Genomic DNA, 22,063 nt, shown 5'->3' with positions numbered 1-22,063 from the left:
AATGTGGTTCCCAGGGGAAGAGAACAACAAGGACACAGGCTTGAAACCAGTCCTTTGTTCTTCTGAAGAAAAGATCACATGAGCCCAGCTTGGGGCAAGACTGCCAGCTCCTTGATCATCGGGGAGGTGGGTAGAAGCAGGAAGTCTGGTGCCTCACTTGCTGTCCTCTCTGGCAGGTAGGCACAGTGTCTGCCCCATCAGCAGGCCTATGGCCCAAGGTCACACCTGCAGATAATTAGTCCCAATCAGGATAGGCCCAAACTGCTGACAGGACAGGAACGGGTTCACAAACCGTGGCCCCAGCTGGTAGAGCAGGGGTTGAACTTAATATCGAATGTGTCATGTAAACGGTAGTAAAAAAAGGACCTGCTCTCTAATGACATCTTTCTTGGACAGCGTGGAGTGTGAGGACTGGGATGGAGCAGCTCAGGGAATACCTACCTCCCACCCTGCCACCCCAGACCCCAGGTAGAACTGTGGGCTGGTCTTGTGGTCTTGTGGGGAGAAGTGGCCACTATGCTCTGGGTCTTGTGGGAAGAAGGGCAGAAGTGGGCTGGAATAGTCCCCCTCATAGATTCAGAATCTCGTCAGCAAGAACTTCATCAGTACAGACCAACACAGGTGGTTAAATAAGTGCCCTGTAGCAACATGGAGCCCCCGACAGTTCTTAGGGGATGTCCTTCAAAGTGTCTTAACAGTTCACAATGGGACCTAACTGCTTCCTAGAGGGTGCTTTGAAATTTTGTAGGGGCCTTTATATGATGAAACGGCATTTGCTGGCCTGCAATGGAACTGTCCCATACAATAAAAATTTTTCCTTCACCCTACACTGTTCTCATGTCCCGCCAAATGTTCAGGTGCGTAAAACAACAACAACAACAAAAAAAAAAAAACCTATTTACAAATATTCGAATCTAGAACTGAACTTCATTTACATATAAGTGTGAACTTGCAATTTCCCTGGCCTTCATATACTCTGACTTTTCTAGGAAGGCAACTACCAACTATACCATGTAAATCAAGCAAACCATTGTCTTACAAGAACTTTGCCAAGAGTTCCTCTCCTATTTGTGAAATCCTGCTCAGGATGGGCAGGCACGAACCCCTGATCCTCACCGCTGCCTATGTCTGGTCAGGGGGCTGCATTCACAGTGGTGCTTCCGTGTGTGTGGAAAGCCCTAGGTCCCTCCATGATGTCATGGGGGTTAGACATTCAGAAGGTATGCATATCAAACACATATTACTTAATAATAAATAATGTTGCTTTTATTTCTTCTTTACCTCATTGGGCATTGTTTTGGTTTTATCTGAAATTAGATGTGAAAACAGTCTACATTCTTTATGAATTTAATTTCAGGAGAGTAAAGGGACATTGTAAATATTCACTATCCCAAGGGGATTCTGGGTGGGACTGGGTAGAGAATGCCAACTTGATTTATCCTTAGTATGTGATCAATGCTCCATAAAGCAGAGGAAGGGGCATAGAGATCTTCTACCGAATATCACGTACAAGTGTCTTGATATAGTGTGTGTGTGTGTGTGTGTGTATGTGCATGTATGTGTGTGCGCATATGTGTTGTGGGTTCATACAATGGTTCCATTAACCACAATATAATTTTTGTATTATATTTTGCACTGTCTCTATATTATAATATTGTATTATACTTTTATATAAATGGGAGCATACTTAGCATATGCTCACTTCTACTCAAACATGTATCTCAGACATTTATTCATGTCTGTACAGATAGCTCTACTTATTTTTGATGGTTTCATAGTACTTTATTGTATAAAAAAGTCATAATTTAGTTAGCCAGCTCCTATTGATAGAGGTTATATTGTTTCTATTTATTGTGTTATTATGATAATTTCATGACTACTATACATATGTAGATATCATTGTGCACCTGTGTGAATATATCTGTGAGAAGAATTCCTTAAAATGCATATAAAAGTTCTAGGTCAGAGAATAGGTATGTATATTGAAAAATTTGATAGTTATTACAAGCTCCCCCCCCACATAAGAAACTACATCAATTTATACTCCTATTACAGTATATACAAAAAATATGTTTCTCATACCTTTTCCAACACCAAACCTTAATCTTTAAAAAGCTAATGGTATTGTTTTTAAGTGTCTCATGATTATTTTAATTTGCAGCATTAAAATTATGAATCAGATCCACATCTTTTTTATTTACTATTGGGGCATCTGCATTTTTTCCCATTGAATTATCTATACATACACTTTGCCTGGCTTTTCTACTGACTTTTTTTTTCTTAATCATTCTTAAAAGTTCTTTGCATATTAAGGAAATTCTTTCTTACCTGTGTTTTACTTTTTGCCCCCCAATTTTGTTCGTTGTCTTTTGGATGTTTTGTTTTGTTTTGGTTTGGTTTTTTGCAGTACTGAGGATTGAACCCAGGGCCTCTCTACCACTGAGCTACACAACCCCAGTCCTTTTTATTTTATATTGAGACACGGTCTTGCTAATTTGCCCAGACTGTCTTTGAATTTGCAATTTCAACTCCTGCCTCAGTCTCCCAAGTCACTGAAACTGCAGACGTGCGCCACTTTACTCAACTTCTTTTGGTGTTTTTACCTACATACAAAAGATTCACCATTTTAACAGTTATTTATATTTTATCTTTATTTTTTAAAAATATTTTTTAGTTGTTGACAGACCTTTATTTTATTTATTTGTATGTGGTGCTGAGAATCGAACCCAGTGCGTCACGAATGCTAGGCAAGTGAGTTACCACTGAGCCACAACTCCAGCCTCTATTTATAACATATTTTTAAAAGGCCTTTCCTAAGATTATAAATATTTTCCCTTATGTTTTTCCCTAGTTTATTTTTTCCATTTAAAGTTTTGATCAACTTGAAGTTTTTGTTTTAATTAATATAATTATGCATACTTATGGGATGCACTGTGGTATTTTGATACACATGTACAATGTGTAATGATCCAATCAAGGTAAGTAGGATATCCATCACCTCAACAACCATTTATTTTGATATAAAGAGTGAAGTAGCCAGGTGTCATGGGACATACCTGTAATCCCAGCAGCTTGGGAGGCTAAGGCAATAGATCATGAATTCAAAGCCAGCCTCTGCAAAAGTGAGGTGCTAAGCAACTCAGTGAGACTCAGTCTCTAAATAAAATACAGAACAGAGCTGGTATGTGGTTCAGTGGTTGAGTGCCCCTAAGTTCAATCCCCAGTACTCCTCCAAACAAAAGTGAGGTAGGGGTCCAATAGGCTGCATTTATAAACACCTACATATATTTGGATCTGTTTCTGCACTCTCTACTCAGGTCCATTATTTGTCTGAAACTTTACTTCCAAGAACAATTTCAGTTATTGGAGCTTTATTGTATGTTTTAACTGTTCTAGGGCTTCTACCCATTTTTTTAATTGCAGAATTTTTCTAACTATCCTAGAGTAATTATGTATCCAATATTTAACATCATTTGGACAAAGCCTCCTACCCCAAATCTGTTAATATTTTGTTTGAGATTGCTTTGAACTAAAAGACTACTTAGGGGAAATGGACATCTTCATGATTTTCAGTCTAAGAACAAACAACATCTCTCCATTTATGTCCTTCAGTGGAGTTTAAGTTTATTCCTAAGGATTCTCTATTTTTTGTTGTTGTTGATGAGCTCTTTTTCCCTATTATGCTATTGTTTGTTTATAAGAAACCTAGTGATTATATTGATAATAGATTATTCTTAATTCTTCAAAATTAAGCATATTTATGACTTTGGGATACTTACAGTCTTTTCCTACTCTATTATGTGACTTTAAGATATGAATGCTCTTTGGTCATCGGTTTACCTGAAAATACAATCCACACCCAGACTTGCTGCCTAGGCCTGCTGCACCCTCTGCAGGTGCCAGGACACTTAACCCATCCGTTGCCCTAGCGCCAACCTTCTAGGTCAGGCTGTTCAACTCCAGTGCTTCTCCAGGTTGGGATTGCAGGATAAAGCGGGAGCTGCTGGCTGAGGGCTGTGCAGGCCTGTCCTGAGAGGCCGCTGCTGCTGACACTAATATCCTATGGCCATGTGGGAGGTGGCCCAGTGGAACTGCTCTTCTAATTTTTTAAGGGAAGCCAGAAATTCATATTATTTTTTAAGTGTGGCTCAAATTTTCTTAAAGACCTGTGTGAGGCAATTAGACATATCTATGTGATAGATGATTCTTTTCACTAGCTGGCCACTTCTATAGACAAGCACCTCAGAAAGGAGTCCTCGGCCTTGATTCACTGGATTATTATCCACAGGGATGTGCACAAACAGATGTAAAGTCTTCTTGTGACTTGCCTAAGCCCAAGTTCCCCATGAGCCCCCGTTCTCTTTTTTTGGTTGAACCCCAATTCTAATCACAAGCCCTCTCTCTGCAGTGTGGTCACCTCTGGGATCTCATTTAAGCATCGGAAGGACCCTGAGAGACCAGGACCATTTCACAGATGGAAAATTGAGGCTCAGTTTTCCAAAGGCAGACAGCAAGGAAGTGGCAGCCCTAGGATGGGCCCCCAGATTACCTGTGTGGTAGAGAGGACAGCTGCATAATCCCTATGACCTTAGCCAAAATATTCAATTGTCCTGGTTCTTTAGGCAAGAAACAGACATGCTTATAACAGGACCCACCTCCCAGGGTTCTCCTGAGGGTAAAACAAACTCACTTAGCAGAGTGGCTAGCACTCAGTAAGCACTCAAGGAAGTGACAGTGATGATTATTACAAGCTGGTCTAGTCTTCTTTCCACTCTCCCACCCCCACCTCCCTAATTGTGCTTCCTTGAAAAGAATAAGGATCAGGTTCTAGGGGACTGAGGGCCAGCTCTCACTCTTCTCCTTACCCCTTAAATTGGGCAAAATGGGGAGCTGTGAGAAGTCCTGTCATGGACCCTGCTGACACCAGCAGAGAAACCTCAGTCAACATCTGTGTAAAAGTTCACTCGGACTGAAGCTCCCTGGCTCCTTACCCCGTTGCTCACCTCTCCCAACCCACAGCTCAGCTGCGCTGCAGGCTCCACCCCACCTCGGGTGCACTGGGATCAAGTCACTCTTGCCAGCCCATCTGATCACCTGTATCCAGACCTGCAAACAGGGCCCTAGCTATTTCAGCCTGAGCCCCAGTACTGGCCTTCAGGTTCAGGCCTCAGCTGGCCCTCCCTGCCTTGCTGCTCTGGCCTAAGGCATGCCTGGGACTAAGTTCCTGTCTCGCCCATCCCTACTACTAAAATTCCAACCCAGATCCAGTTCTCAGCATCCCTGATGCACGCACAGCCCACCTGCACATCTGAGAACTCCTCATCTCTGTCACTACTCACTGTGTTCTGCACACCAGCCTGTGGGGAGATCGGGCCAAACCCCCACCCAGTGCTCAAGCCCAAGAGCAGCCCATCAGTCCCCCACTGTCTACTTGTATCTCCTGCCTGCCAGGTTTGGCAACCCCCTGGAGATGGCCACTGAGCCTGTTCCTGGGGTTCCATGGGGCAGAGCGATGGAGCTATGGAGAGGGGTCCTCTGCAGTACCAAGCCCAACGGTGACAGGCCACATAAAAGGGTTCAGAGACGGGTAACACTAGCTCCATTTCTTGGGTACCTACTGTGTGCCAGGCAAGAGTCAAAGCACCTTATACCCAGGAACGTGTTCATCCTTGAAGCAGCCCTGGGCAGCAGGATTTTGCTATTCCCATCATACAGATCAGAAAACCACAGCCCAGAATTCTTACATGACTCACCTGAGATTGCACAGCTAGAAAGAGGCAGGCACAAACCCAGTTATGAGTCGAAGGGCCAAACTCTTTTGCTTTGCCTTCTGGGGATGGAGCCCAAGAACTTGGCTCATGCTAAGCAAGTGCTCAACCACTGAGCTACACCCCAGCCCCAGGGCCCAGACTCAGTCTTCACACGGACAGTGAACATCCTGGCTGCCTTGGGCCTTCCAAGAAGGCAATTGCTTGGCACCTACCCAGCATCTTCCAGCCTAAGCCTCTGGCCTCCTTGACTCATCCCCTGTCTAGAAAATCGAAATGCCACCTGCAAAGGGTGCCACCCCTCCCTGAAGCTGGCACCAAGCAGGGCTGCTTGGCTTAGGAGAGGGATAAATCCCAGACTTCTGAACACTTGACCCCACTCACAGGCACTGCCCCCTCATTTTTTTTTTGTTCTCTTTGAGAACAATGTACAATTATGTCTCATCACAGCCAAAACTGCGGCCCCAGCAGTCTCCCCCTGACCTGTTCCAGGACCTCATAACCTCATTTAAGTAAATGGCCAGTCATGTCCAAAAGCACCAAGAAGCCGTTCTTCCCCTCACCCCAGTTACCCTCACCTGTCACAATGGGGTAGGACTGTGGGCCCGGCACGCTGCTCCCAATGTCCGCGGGGGTGGGGCTGGTCAGGTTGGCCTTCATGTCGTCCAGTCCTCCAGCCAGTGAGGCCATGGCTGAATACTCGGTGGTCTGAAAGAGGAAGCAGAGACACCTTAGCACCCCCGTTCTGAAGCCCCCTAATCAGATGCCACTGCCATGTTCTGGGCTGAGCCACTCAGCTGGGCTAGTCCATGCTTGTGCTGAGGCCCACAGGGGCTCATGATTCCTCTGCTGTTGAAAGGATGGATTCGGCTCGACAGAAGGAGAGTTGTCCAGAAGTAACAACGGTCCCCAGGTGAAGAGGGGAGCAGGGGTCAGGGCAACTTCTCAAGAAGTTAGACCCTGTGGCCTGCAGTTTCCCCTGGCCCAGACCTCCTAAATAGCCAGAGACATCGTCCCCCTCAATGCCAAGAAGGAGATATCAGTAACCAAAGCCAGGTATAAATAGCAGTCAGAACAGTGTGTCTGATTTCTGTGTTCTCTATTCCACAGGATAGAACTGTAAAAACAAGGGTTTACAAGAAACTGGGAGCTCATCTGGGCTAGACCCTCTTTCACAGACAGGTAAACTGAGGCCCAAGGGGAGAAGGGCTTCGTGCATGATAGAACAGGCAGAATCTCAGCTCAGGGGATGAGTTACCATAAACTGTCACCGTAAATCCCATACGTCAAGCTCTCTGAGTCAGTTTGGCAAATGGTTTTAAATTCTAGAAGCAAGTAATCACCTCGATGCTGGAAACCCTGGGGTGCACAGTCCCATTCATCAAGTCCATGCCAACCCCGTGCAGTGGCCATGCTCCTTTCTTTAGGCCATTTCATGAAATCGGAGCTTACCTCGAGTCATTTCTTTGCCATCCAAGTCGTGTCAGAATGGCCTCCAGAGGAAGCAGGGAAGATACCAAACTGCATCTTCCCATTCAAGGAAGATCAAATTACAAACATGAGCCACGCATCCCTTCCTCTCACCAAACCCCATGCCTATTTTTGGTTAAAGAAAGCATTTGCAAACACTTAAGCCAAAGACTTTGGCTATGCCTGCCAAGCTTTGGTGTGGGGAGCTTCCCAGGACCTTGGCATTGCCATGGGGGACACATCCTTGTGTGTCCAAGGTTATGTCCTTGGCACACAGGGACAGAGAAGCAAGCAGTTTTCTGTAAGGGGTTGCAGGTCCCCGGGGTAGGATGTTGAGGACTAAGCCACCAGAGGGAAACCAAAGCAGACACTGGGCAAGGGGCAGGCGGAAGAGATTCAGGTCAGGCATGATCCTGGCACTTTTGTCTGTAAATCAGTTAGAAAGCACTTCCCAGGCGGCTTCAATGCCAACCAGGGTTGATGGCAGCCATGTGTCCAGAAGGTGCTGCAGGCCCCGGGGCCCTGAGATGATGCTTCCTGAGGACAGCTGATCCAGAATGCCCTGGGCTCATCCATCATCTTCCAGCAGACGCTGATGCCAAAACACGTGGAGAAGAGCCCAGGCCCAAAGTGAGCCCAGGGACTTCTAAGGGAGAAGAACAAGGCCGGAGGGCAGGCCTACCTCCATCAGGAATCACTATGAAGCTGCAGTAATTAAGACAGTGCAGTATTGGCACAGAGACAGATAAATAGACCAATGAAACAGAACCGAGGCCAGAAACTGATCTGTGCACATATGGAACCTTGATCTATGAGAGAGGAGATGTACAAATCAGAGGGAAAGGATGGACTCTTTAATAAACAGTGTGGGGTAACTGGTTATCCATTCAGAAACAAGGAGAAAAAAGAAATTGGATCTTTACACCAGACACAAAAATCAATCCCAGGTGGATTAGAGACCTAACTGCAAAAAGTAAAGGCATCTAATGTGGCCAGCTCTATGTCCAGCCAAAAGTCCTTGGGCATAAGCCTGTCCTTCATAGAAGAGGGACTGAGGGCCTTTTTGTCCCCAGCTGCTCATATAGGGCTCCTCCTCCAGCAGCCTTTCCTGACTACAATTACTTGGGAGGCACAAGTCCCACTCTACCTGCTGGCCCTGCCAGTTGGTACCGGGAGACAGCAACCTCACCAGCACATCAGTAGCTTATCAGCCACTTACTCTATCTACACCAGAAGCGTTACCTGTGTCCTCCCATCTCATCCTCACAGTCGCCCATGAAATAGCCTACGTTGTCCCCATTTTACTGATGGAGAAATCGAGACTCTTATTATAAGAAGGAAGTGACTTGCCTGAGGTCACACAGTTTTTAGGTTCCAGAGCCAGGATTCGACCAGGGTCCATCAAACTTCATAGTCTTGACAATGACCCTAATGATTTTACTACTATTGGTCCTGACTCATTAAGAGGTGGTGAGATCAATATGGTGGTCCCAACTATTTTTTTAAGGGAAACGAAAATTAAAGAGAACAGAAAATATCCAAGGCTCTCACACGTAGAAAAGGCAAGACCTAGTTTATGAATCTTTGTTGCACATATCAGTGGCTGTATGTGTGTTAGATGGAGATAAAACTCCATTTCTTGCTCTAAGTTATGGCCAGCGGTGTTGGAAAAACACTACCTTCATTGCATGCAGCAGGGAGCCGTTGGGGAAAGGTCACTGTCTAGACTTGGTTCCTGTAGGATGGAACTTGGTCATAGCATTAGCCTCCTAATTTGCTAACGATGAATTTGGAAGTAAAGCTCACCGGAAGCAGCTCCTTTAGTGCACTGCAAAGATGGAGGTCAAAACGCCTCTGCAAGGCTCTCAGGTGGCATCTTCTAGAGTTTCTGGGTCCCTGGGGACGGGTTCCCAGATACCCTGCTGGAGGCCTGAGCATAGTGGATTTGTGCTCCTTCCAGTATTCAACCCTCTTGTGTTCTACATGGGCTGTGAGACCAGACCTGTTCTTGGACAAATCCCAAGAGAAAAGACACATGGCCCCCAGAAATTCCAGCCAAGAAAAATAAACACACAGAGCAGGGAGTAGTCAGGAAAGGTCTTGGGGCAGGCTGTTTTTACCCTGCTATGAGCAATCCCTGACCAGGCTGAGAACAACTAGAGGAAGGCTCCGAGGTGATGGGACAGGAGTGACCCACAGGCAGGACACATGCACTAGCTGGAGAGGGCAGAAGTATAAAGGGTCAAAATGGAAAGGTAGACAACTGGGATCTGACCACAAGGGGTGCACATGAACACGTGGCTGCGCAGTGAGTGAGTGCTCCCTCAGAGCCGGGTGGCACCCCAGCCTCGAGTCAATGCACCTGCGCCCTCCCCACCGATCCCAGGTCTGCTCCCTTCCGGGCCTCCAGCCTCCCCTCTCTGGTATGATCTTCAAGGGGAAGTCTGCTTCCCCCAAAGATGCGGTACCAATGCCCTGGAGAACCGCAGAAGGGACCGTCAACCCCACCTCAGAGTGTCTTTACTTTCCAGATGGAAATTGCTATTTGATTTTGCTTTAGTCAATAAGTTCAGTATCCAAGTTCATCTAGTCACTCCAGCGGCTGGGTTTGGACCATCTCTTCAAGACAGGACATCTTCAACTGTTCAACACACACCTGGGGAGGTCCCAAAACTCCAGACTCAACCCCCACCGGCTCCCAGCAGGTAAAGCAAACCTCCCTAAGAGCTGCGGCTTGGGGGACTTGGAATGAGGCCTCAGATGCCCCTTGTCATTGTGCCTCCCACTTCACCACCTGGCCAGTCCTGCCTGAAGCCCAGCCCCTCCTCATTGATGGGATTCTACATCTCTGCTCCTGCATGAGCCAGGAGATGCTGTCATTTCATTTTGCCCAATTATTCCCCAAATCCTCATCACTGTCTAACCCTTGGATTAGACAGTGATTTTTTTTAAAGGCAACTGCATCTTTCCAATATCGGGAGCTCCCCAGAGCATTACTGCACCAGAGGCTTCTCAGGCACGCCAGGACCTGTCCTGCCTCGGCCTGGAAACCCACCTCAGTCACTGAGAGAACTCTTATACTGTCTGCAAAACCCAGCACAAATGTCACCTCCTCCAAGACATTCCTGGCCCTATAGCCCTAAAAATAAGTAACTACCCTCTCACTCTGCTTCCACACTTGGTGGTATTTTCCAGAAAGACCTCCTTTATCATACTTCCCATCACACATAATGGCTGTTTGTCTGTCTCCCTCCAGGTTGCCTTGAGAACATGGAACATACTGGTCCCAAAGTGTTTGTTGAATGAATGACCCAGTAGCACAATATAAGTCACAGCTCTCAAGAATTAATTGGAAGGTATTTGGACAATAGTTCCAAGTGATATGCCAACATCTTCTGCCCTCCTCTCACCTCTACCCCTCATCAAGTCAGGTGACTGGAAAACAATGTCCCTGTCCAAAATTAGACTCCGGGGGAAGTGTCTTCTCTGGTATGTGATGGAATATTAGGCATTCAACATTTGTTATGAAAAGAAAAGAAAAGGACCATACAAAGATTATGTTCTTTTTGTTTTGTTTTGTATTTTGGTACCAGGGATTGAACCAAGGGGTACTTAACCACTGAGCCACATTCAGCCCTTTTTCATTTTTCATTTTGAGACAGGGTCTCACTAAGTTGCTGAGGCCAGCTTTGAACTTGTCATCCTCCTGCCTCAGTCTCCCAAGCCACTGGGATTACAGGCATGCGCCACTGCACCTGGCCAAAGGACTGGTCTGCAGACACTGCCCACCAGAATATTCAGATTCTTCATCAATCACTTCTGCATTTCAGTACCAGAAAAAAAAAGGGGTTTTCCCCTTGATGAATTGTTAATTTGCTTCTGACTGAACAACAAGAACTTTAGAAACCACTGCATATCCCTTTTTGCTTTGCTGCCAGGAAACTCTGTCAAATTCAACCACCATGATCACATCATTGCTGACTCCTGGTACAGTGATCTTCCTCTTTACATAATTTCTGAACTTCTTTTCACACTTAACTCATTTAAATACACGTAATAGCTTATTTTGCAGGCCACCTCAAGACCTTTGGGAAAGTGAAAGCTGGGTGAGACCGAATGATAGAAAAAGAAAGATGGGCAAGAAGGAAGAAAGAGAAGAAAATAAAGAGAGTAGAGAAGGCGTTGCGGGTGCCTCTTCTCCTGCTAACAGTAGCAATCTACTTGCATTCCTCATAGCTACTTGGGAAGCCACGGGCTGGCCAATGGGGGCAGAGAAATGCATAAGTCACCCTGCAAAAAGGTGTCAGCATGCCTATATCCTTGGGAGCACTGTCCCATCCCACCCACCACCACCCCAGCAACTAACAGTCACAGGCAGTAGCTGTGTCCCACAGTAGCTGTGTCCTAGAGCTCCGAGTCCTTGGGGCTCTTTCTTAGGATATCATCTTGGGGCTTCTGCTCTCTTCTCATTAGGGACCCCCTGGGGCTTGTCCTTGCCCCGGACTCAGGAAGAGAAATGAACTGAGGTCAGCAATTCACAGACCACCCACTTCAATGCTACCAATTGGGATACAACTTCTTCTGCCTACCACCACAGACTCCAATAAAGCCTCAAGGTCAAGGTCAAGATCACCAGCCCCCTCATAGACACCATGTTCCAGTTAATGGAAAGCTTTATTCTCTCGAACATCAGTCAAGAGGATACTCAGGGTCTCTTTCCCAATGTGAAAACATGGAGATGGGATGGAGATGGACTTCCTTAGTTAATTTTTATTCATGTCATGTATAATCTATACCCAGCAATAGAAAGAACACCGGGATAGGAGTGGTCACAGCCAGGGCTTAGCCCCTTTCTCACCTGTGTGAAGCAAGCAAGGCCAGCTCCAGTGAGAAAGCCACACAGGGAATAAAGAGTAAAGGTATTTTAATCCTAATTCCTAGCTGTCTCCTCCTATGAGTGGGAGCTCTGAGAATCTCAGCGCTGTTTGCAAACTATGCAACGTGAGATGTTCAAGAATCCTCGCAAAGGACTCGGGAGGAAAGAAAGTGCGCACTGGGCATCATTTGGGTCCCTAGGAAATTACCTGGAAAAGGGCTGCCTGGGGCTGCACCAAGTATTGTCCCATCAGCACGGGGCACCACTGCCACAGCATGGAGGAGAGAAGAAACAAACACGTGAGAAGGAGGACCACAGAAGGAGCGCATGGCATCGGGACCGGCATCGGGACCGGCATCGGGACCGGCGTCCGGACAGCGGGGCCAACGACTCAGATGGCCTGGAGGCCTCCCCAGCACCTGCAGGGCTCCTCCAGGCACAATGCCCAGCCTTGGGTGGCCCTTAGGAACCTGTCCAGAGCCAGGCCAACCACTCCCATCCTGAGGACCAGACACCAGCCCCCTGCACACCTACCCAGAGGAGGTGGAGGCTAGAGTAAGGAGGAGGGTCCTCAGGCCTGGGGACTGAGATTGAGGAAGCAGAGGATCTGCCCCCAGGCCCCTCCCCTCACTGCTTCCCACCTGCGTGGGGACTTCCATTCAATGATCTGTGAGTCCCTTCTACTGCTGACCCCCTTTGCCACTATCAATGGCTATATAAGGTGTGGATTCCATCTTCAACAAATGAAATGAAAGGTAAGAAAGTCAGAGGGGAGTCCATAGGTTAAAGGAGACTGGACACATCAATCTGTCACAACATGGACTCCGATTCAGGGAAACAGACTGTAAAAACCATCACGACATAAAATGGAATAATTGGAAATGTGAATACTGATGGGTATTTTTATGACATTAGGGATTTGCTAACTTTTTAGGTGTGATAATGATATTGCAATTGTTTGTTTATTGATTGATTGATTGATTGATTGGTTGATTGTTGGTACTGGGGATTTAATCCAGGGGTGCTTAACCCCTGGGCCACATTGCTGGCCCTTTAAAATTATATATATAATTTTTAAAAAATTTTTTTTTATTTTTTTTTGAGACAGGATCTTGCTAAGTTGCTTAGGGCCTTGCAAAGTTGCTGAGGTTGGCTTTGGACTTGCAGTCCTCCTACCTCAGCCTCCCAAGCCACTGGGATTACAGATGTGCCCCATTGTACCCAGCAACAATTATGTATTTTAAATGGTCTTGTCTTTTAAAAATTCATTCCAAAATATTTACAGATGAAGTGACACAATGTCTGGAGTTTGCTTAAAAATAAAGTTCAGTTAACATAATGTGGTGTAGCTATGCAACGGAATTCTAATCAAAAGTGCAAAGGATACACATCACAGCATCAACGGGCCTCAACATGGATGGGCCTCAGAAGCACTCTGATAAGTGAAAGAAGCCAGGTAGCAATGACATCCACTTATATGGACTGTCCAGACATGGCCAATCTCCAGATATAGAGAGCAGAGCAATGGCGGGTTGGATCTGGGGTGGCAGCAGGGATTAACTTATAAACTAGCACAAAATATCTTTCTAGCGAGAAGGAACTATTCTAACCCTGGACTGTGGTGATAGTTGCACAACGCCTTAAATTTACTAAAAGCCACTGACTTGCACACCAACAATGAGTGAATATTATGGTATAAAATTATACTTCAATAAATTCATTCAAAAGTAAAGTGGAGTACAGAGAGATCTGGGGTATGGGTGAAACAAGACTGGAGTTGGTAACTGTTGCATCCAGGTGAGGGGATTAGACTAGTATTTCATCTCCTTTCAGAGTTTCCATAATTAAAGTAAAAAAAAAAGAAAAAAAAATCCAGCCAGCCCATGTTTGACTCGCAGCCTCTCTTGCTGGCACTCATAGGTGGTCCACAAATACTTGTGGGATAATGAGAGACTCCAAGAGGTCAAGGTCAGCCAGGAGTTTGCTCTTGACCTTCTCTTCTCTTCCTTGTGCCCCTGCCCTGCTCCTCCAGCGCCAGGCCCCCTGCATCTTCAGGGCTCCAAAGTTTCAAACACAGCATGCATCAGATTCTTGTCTGCCTAGCACTTTCCAGTTGGCAACGTCCTTGCAGGTGCCTGACGTCCTTGGGAATCCTGGGGTGCGAGCAGATGCAGAAACAGAGCTCAGAGAGGGGAGCCCAGGTGTGCGGATGCCAAGCTCAGCGCCAGTCCCCAGCCCCAGAGGCAGAACTAGAATCAGAGATGACTACACCACAGGTCCTGAGGGTAAAGCTTACACACTTTCAGTGGGACGTCCTCCTTCAGGGAAGCAGGCAGGCCACAGACCCAACTCTACTGCTCCTGCTAGGCAGAGGCCAGAAGGAGCCATGGTCTACATTTTTAACCCTGGATACACAAAAACTACACCTGGAAAAGTACGTGAGGGAGTAGCCCTGTCTTGATCACAGGATTAGATGGGTTGACAGGGAGCCTGGAGACCTGGCTCTGCCTTGGTCTCCGGGGCAACCTGGATAGACCACTCCCCGCCCAGGCCTCAGTGACTCCACTTGCCATTAACTCATGGCTCAGAACTGCCAGGGCCCTCTTGACTCCGACACCTCACTAAAGTCAGAGTAGGGTCCCCACCCTGAGCACTGGGCTCTCCTTGACGCAGCCTCAGTCCAGGATTAGGCTTCACCCTGTGGGTTGGTGAAGGTTTTGCTCTCTGTCCCAAGCCCCCAAATCCAGAGATATGGCAGCCATCAGGGGAGGCAGGAAGCCCACTAAGGCAAGCAGGACAGAGGTCAAGTCTGACTCTGCCAAGTTCATGGTAGGTGACAGTAGGCAGGCTCCTGTTCTAGGTTCCTTTTCTCATTTGTAACCTGGGGACATACAATCGGTCTCAAAAGGTCAAGAGAAGGCAAATAGGGAGTGATGAGAATGTCAAGTCTGGAGGGCAGGGCTTTTTCTTTCCATTTTTTTGAGTTCCCAGGGCCAGATAGATTAAAAAAAGAAAGAAAGAAAGAAAAAGAAAAGAAGAAAGAAAAGAAAAGCACTTTTAAAAAGTCTACTGCAAAGGATGACAGGAGAGAGCCTTGTGATGGCACTGCTTTGTGTCCTGAGTCTATCACTGTCAACAGTCCAATTGTACTACTGAGTACAGTTTCACCAGATTATGTCATTGGGGGAAGCGGGGTAAAGGGTACATGGGATCTCTTTGTATGATGTCTTACAACTACATGTGAATCTATAATTATCTCAGAATAAAAAGTTACATTTTTTTTAAAGTGACAAAGTACCTAAAATCCAGGCTACTCTGGAGGTTAAGGCAAAAGGATCACCCATTCAAGGCCAGTCTGGGCAATCCAGTGAGATCCTGTCTCAAAATAAAATAAAAATAAAAAGAGCTAGGGATGTAGCCCAGCGGTGGTAGAGAGCCCCTGAGTTCAATCCCCAGTACCAAAAAATAAAAAAGTAACAAAGCAAAAACACGGTTTTAGCATGGAAGGATGATGACTATCTCTTGCAAAAGTACTCCATCATCCTCAAAGCATTACTGTTCACATTAATGAAGGGGAAGAATTGCCAAGGGTTCTGAAAGGCCTCGCTCTTTCAAGAAGTCCTCCATGATTTCTTCTCCTTTGTGTTTCTAAAACAACTGAGTTTGCAGATGTCTGCTAAATACCTGTCACTCTACATTGCATACTGTTTAGGGTCCCCTAAAGAGTGTGAGCTTTATAAGGAGAAGCTGTGTTTCTCTCATCCTTGTGACAGCAATGCCTGCTCCGATCAATGCCTGTGGAACTAAGTGACTGGGACAGGCACTGTGGCCTGGTATCGAGATGCTTCCTGGGATCACCAAGAGGACAGATGCTTTTACTCATCCGCAAGTACCCTGGGCATGGATGAGTCATGCTCTTTATTCTTTTGGTTCTCCAGACCTGTGACCAGGCCTGAATCAAAAGGGTTTGCAGTAGAATCGAGGGGTCTCCAGGAAGAGATGTGCAAAGTTTAAATGACTCATCTCCCCAACAACTGTTCTGGGTACAGCCTGCAGGTCCCCCTTGTAGGATACCCCAGAAGGTTCCCCAACAGAGTGGGAAAGCAGGAGAAGCCCTCAGGGAGGGAAGTGGAGTCAAATACTGTGGTTTCTGTTGAGGAGAAACTTTTCCAGCAATGACTAATCAGGAAGCCATTTTCTTACCCTGCCTCTTATAAAAATTTGGTAAGCCTCAAATCTCAGGGCTCCTAAAGAGTTAAGGGATTATACAGGCTAATCTTTACCTGATGCTTAAAACCCACCAAATGTGTGTCGCTATGATGGGGAGCTCATTGCTTCTCGAAGCAGCTACTCCATGGTGGCCACACAGCGCTGGCTGTGAGAAAGGACTCACCCTGGCCCCCAGTGGCCTTGAGGGTGCTCTCTGAGGATCCAGTTCCAACAAGTGTCCTCTGGGGCTCCCCCGTCACATCTAGTCCACTACTGCTACGTGGACACACACACACACATACATGTGCGCTCTCTCTCTCTCTCTCTCTCTCTCTCTATCTCTATCTCTATCTCTATCTCTATCTCTCCCCTCAGGCCAAAGGCCACCTCTCTGTCACTTCTGCTCCCTGTCAGAACAAACTTTGTAAAGTGGGGGTGCTCTCTGCAAAGACTCCCTGGGGAAGGAGTACCTTCTTTGTCACTGAAGATTCCCAGAAACCTCCAAAAAAGAAGGCTGGGGCCAGGCCCTCTTGGTGAATTCAGACTCTTCCATCTGCAATTCGGAAGACTCCACTAACCCTCAAATAAACCCTCTCACACCTTAATCACAAACAAAAAGCTTGCATTCACTGGATGTGTCCTACACTCTGGGGACAGCCCTAGGTATAAAAATACATAAATTTATTTAATCTTTTTATATATTTTTAGTTGTAGATGAACGCAATACCTTTTTATATTTTTTTAATTTATTTTTATGTGGTGCTGAAGATCAAACGCAGTGTTTCATACGTGTGAGGCAAGCGCTCCACCACTGAGCCACAAGCCCAGCCCACTATTCATTTAATCTTGACAACAACCCTATGGGGTGTTACTAACTCACATTTACAGACAATGAAAATGAGGCACAAAGAACCAAAATAATGTGAATGTGTTCAAATAACTCCCCAGCAGTATGACCCCAAAGTTCAAGGTCATGGATGCCACTCTGAACCACCTCTCTCTGCCAATATGACTTGCCCCATCAAGTTAGAAGGCAAGAACACTGAGGTTTAGAGATAGGTCACTGAGGTTTGGGTAAGTCACAGAGCAGGGTGAAGCTCAAGTTCTGCCAAAGTCTGAGCTCTTTGTCTTGATTCTAAACTGTCTCATAAAAGATAGAGCCCAGAGGGGGACCCCAGTTGCTGTACCAGGTGCATCTTCTCACATCTTAATCTTCAGATAATCTGCCTGTTCCTGACTCTTAACCCCTGCTTGGCCATTCCCCACCCCAACCCTGATGAGTACTCTCTCCCTCCCTTGATCCCAATTTTATCTATCCATTAATTAGATCCTGGCTCAAGAACCAATATTCTAGAAAAAGCTTCCAGATTGGTTCAGCCATGGATGGTGTTGATTTTTATCCTTTATACTTCCCCTTTAGGCAGAGAGCTCCTATATGATAAACTCAGAGGACAGCCATCCCCAGATTGAATGCCAGCATCAACATAAGTGGGAAACAATAAAGAAATAAAGGGTGACATGTGGCATTGTTCGCACCATTGGAAAAATCAAGCTTCTGACTCATGGCTTGGTTCAAGCCCTCTCTGTTCTTTACTGAAGGTGACACTCTGGCTTTTAGAAAGATGAGAAATTAAAAGAAAGTCAATGCTAGTCTCAGGTTTTATCTCTTCTGGGTAAGCCTGGATTTTAGAGAATGTTCATAAAAGAGAGAAAACTAGCAAGTGGAAACAGTTCACTGCTTATATGCCTTTTAATCAAGGTTAACTTTGTTTAAGAACCTCTGCTTTTCATTATGGAAATGTGTTTGCATTTTGCAGTGTTAATTCCATGAAGCTTGCACTTCAGACCAGGAAACAAAGCATGATAATCATTTTTTTGTGCTAATACCTATAATTTACCTAAACAAGCAAGCCATTTGCCTTGAGACTATACATGTAAACAAACACACTTCTCCTGAAGGCTCTATTTGAGTTTGATTTTTAACTATTCACTTTTCTCCCTCCTCTACACACATATATTAATTCAGCCTCCTGATTTTATTTCCTTCACCTCTCTCCCACAAATCAAACCTCAAACAACATAAAACTGATGGCTAGAAAAGGCTTTACACACAAACAAAAGCCATCAAGCCAAAGGCAACCGAGATGCTCACATCTCCCTGTCCAACCATCTCCGTTGGGCAGCCTCCCTCTGCCCAACTGTCCTGGAAAAACCCCAAAATATCTCATTTTCACTTCCAGGAGGGGAAGAGGTTTGAGCCCCCAAATAAAAGACAAATTCAGTGAAACAAGAAGCTGAGAAAATCCAGGCAGGCTTCTCCTTGCCACCCTGTGTCAAGCTCACAAAGAGAAAAATCGTACCATCCGACATGGTTGGGAGAGTTTAATCCAAAGCAGTGCTAATTAATATCCCTGGCTTTCCAGAAGCCAGTGCCACATACAGCTGCGAGGGCAACAAGCCTGTTCTCCCTTCAATTTTATGGGAAGAACATTTTCATTACAGAGCCTCCTCCCAGGCCCTCCTCTCTCAGCCAGACTAGCCTCGAGAAGGAAGCGGGGATGATCCATCTATCAGGGCTCCTTCCCCCCCCCCATTAATTTTATTATTTATATCCCATTTTAAAAGTTTATTGGTGCAACTCCCTGTGCACCTGGCCAGAGTCCTTCTGACAACAAGCAGGGGCACCTTCCTGAATCCCCATGTCAGGGGGAGTTTATGCAATTTGTCACCAGAATATGCCAACTTTTTTGAAATTTGCCTTGGAGGAAAAGCTGACTCCAAAGGCAGATTCCATCACCACCATTTTAAAAAATCATTATCGTTAAATGTGAAAGATTCTAAAGTCACCCTTTTGTGAAGTATATGTGAACTTGATGGTGCAGTGAGCCATGGTGGTCCCCAGGGTCCCCTTAGAGTCCTGGGGGAGTCCTTATATATAGCCCCCCACTCCCAGACAAGCATCCCTGGTTGTTGGGACAGGCTTGATTTATCTTTAACCCAAACTGCCAGACCACAGGCAGCCCTACTGAGGCCACGTGTCTTCCCATTTTGTTCTCAAACCCCACTTGCCAAGGCTGTCTCTTTCCAGCCTCCTGGAGGGACCCCCAAATCCAATCTAAATGTCTCAAATTTACCTGTTTGTCTTTTATACATATAAATAGCTGCATTTCCATTCTCTCTTTGTTTCTCATTTTCATTTGGTTCTAATATCTGCATGTAAATGTCGGAAAACAGCATCTGTAATTGGAGATTATGAAGTATGGCCAGCTCCTGACAGGCTGCTAAGGAAGATGGATTATCCTCATTTTTCTGTAAATTTTGTCAATTTTGGAATTCATAAGCTATCAACACTGATCAAAATGGGACTTCACAGCTGTGTCAAAAAAAAAAGAGAGAGAGAGAGAGAGCTAGAGAGCAAGCAAGAGAGTGTGCGGGCAAGTGCTCGCAGGAGCCCGCATCGTGTGGGTGCAGCAGATTGGATGCCCAGCATCGTTGTGACCACCCTCGTCCTCTGTCCCCTCCTCTCCACGCTGGCAGCTCCCTCAGCATGAGGCCTAGTCCCCAGACTAAATCAAATAGCTAAATCACGAGACTAGAAGGCCGCAAATCCTCCAAGGCACCCACTCAAACCCGGACTTAATTTATTGCCCGGCGCTGCCTTCCTTATTTATCCTGAGGAGTCGGTGGCTCCCTCTGCTCGGGCCTCTGAGATGTTCTACTCCTTCCAGACCATCACAGCCCACTTGAGGCAATTGTGTTGGTCTCTCTCTCTCAATTTTCCCATTACTGGGAGTAAGTACTGTTGGGACTCTGTAATAGCCCGACTGCAGCCCATATCAATAACAGATGAGGTTTAATCGTCCAACACAAAAATTATTTAGGCGCAGTAAGGACATTCAATGTCATTTGCATAATGGCATTTCTATCGCACGCACCTAACCCGTCTTGCATAAACAAGGCCCTGGGACCATAAATAATAATAAATCATGACGTCTGCACGCCTCTTGCGGTAATAGGAGCCACTCTTTGTGGAAATTATTTCAGCAGGAAATGGGCACCGTAATTTTAAAGACATGTGGCGCGGTGAGGCGCGGTGAATCACGTGCATGCACACACAAGCCCCTAGGAGCGGCCCAGGGTCCTGCCCTGAGCCCACAGCAACACCCCTGGGGGCATCTGGAGAAAGAAAGCAGGTCTCCAGGAGACAACATCCAGGAACTCTAGAACAGCCACTAGACTGTACCATTGTCCCAGGGAACAGGGCAGGAGAGGGAAAGACACAGAGCCCAGCAGGAGGGAGAACTGGCCTTGGACCTGGAGAGGTGCCCAGGCCCTGGAATCAGAAACTCTTTGCTCTAGGAGAACAGAAGCTCCCTGAGGGCAGCAGCTTTCGTAGGATTTGTTCCTCGTTGTCTCCCTGGCACCAAGAGCAGTACCTGGCTCCAGTGGTGGCTCTGGAAATATCCTAAAGAAATACGATGAAAGAGGAAGATCCTGGGCCCAGGTGGCGGGAGGATGGCGTGAATAGCAGAAGCACAGACTGGAGGAACAGAAGTGGGACCTGGCACAAAGGTGTCGGTACCACTGATCTGGTGAATAAATGGAGCAAAATGCTCAGAATCTCCCAAACACACTGGAGGCACCTGTGGGGTAAGAGGAAATGCACAGCTGCGCGTGGTGGCACATGCCTGTAATCCCAGCAGCTCTGGAAACTGAGGCAGGAGGGTCACAAGTTCAAAGCCAGCCTCAGCAAAAGCAAGGTGCTAAGCAACTCAGTGATACCCTGTCTCTAAATAAAATACAAAATAGGGCTTAGTGGTCGAGTGGCCCTGAGTTCAACTCCCAGGACACCCCCCTCCCCCCCCCAGAAAAGAGGAAATGCACAGGGGTGGGGTGCTGGTCAGCAAAGCAGGTGGGTCTGCAGGCTTGATGGCAGATGCCCTGGATGAGGATCCCAGCTCCCCAACCTCAGACCCAGCCCTCAGCCCTCCGTGCCTCAACTTCTCCACCTGAGGAACAAGCCTAATAACAGCGCTCACTCACAGAGTTGTTCTGAGCAGCAAAGGAGAAAATGTGCAAAGTGACTCGTTCCTGATCAATTTGTGCTACTGATATCCTTTTCAGGAAGCAGCTAAACCAAGTTCAGGTTCAAGCTCTGCTGATACTAGCTGTGTGATTTAGGACAAGCTACTCCACTCCTCTGGGCCTCAACTTCTTCCATAATAATATGGTCCCCACCTACCTCCCAGAGCTGCTGTGAGACACCTGAGGTGCATGGTGCTGAAGCTCTGTTAGAGTAAAGTGCTGCCTGCCTGAGACGTGGACGCTAACACCCCGCATGAGTGCAAAGAAAGAAAGAAGGGGAGCTTTCCTACGCCTGCCCAATGTCCTCTCCAGCCACTCCCGGGCCCTGGAAGTGCCCTGAAAAGCTTATGCTTTCCAGAAAAGTTGTGGCAGGATACACACAAACCAACTCAAGTGGTACATTTTAGAAAAAAGCAAGTTAAAACCACAATGTACAATTTTTCATCTATCATGTTTTAAAGGTTGATATTCCACTCTGGCAGACTGTGGGGAAGCGGGTTTCCTCACTTAGGGACATGAACCTCTTTGGAGAGCAATTTGACTCCCTCTTTTAAAATTCATAATCTGCATGCATGGAGCCAACCATTCCACTTCTGGGGATTTATCCTGCAGGTGTAGGCCCACTCATACACAAATAAATGTATGCAAGGATGCT

The 22,063-nt window shown here is 46.4% G+C and overlaps 1 protein-coding gene across 8 annotated transcripts in view; it reads right to left on the bottom strand.

The window, feature by feature from the left end:
• Positions 1–22,063, bottom strand: part of PAX5 (paired box 5) — a gene marked incomplete at both ends in the record, with an annotated part of 185,926 nt that overhangs the window by 74,043 nt on the left and 89,820 nt on the right. For all 8 annotated transcript variants that reach the window (XM_081280521.1, XM_081280524.1, XM_081280525.1 and 5 more), the window contains one exon: positions 6,347–6,476. In XM_081280521.1, coding sequence (XP_081136647.1) covers positions 6,347–6,476 — 130 coding nt within the window. The remainder of the gene's footprint in view (positions 1–6,346; positions 6,477–22,063) is intronic.

This window comes from Spermophilus citellus, assembly GCF_964194105.1.
Source record: "Spermophilus citellus genome assembly, chromosome: 2".
Classification (NCBI taxonomy): Eukaryota; Metazoa; Chordata; class Mammalia; order Rodentia; family Sciuridae; genus Spermophilus; species Spermophilus citellus.
This window is presented reverse-complemented; position numbering and strand designations above follow the sequence as displayed.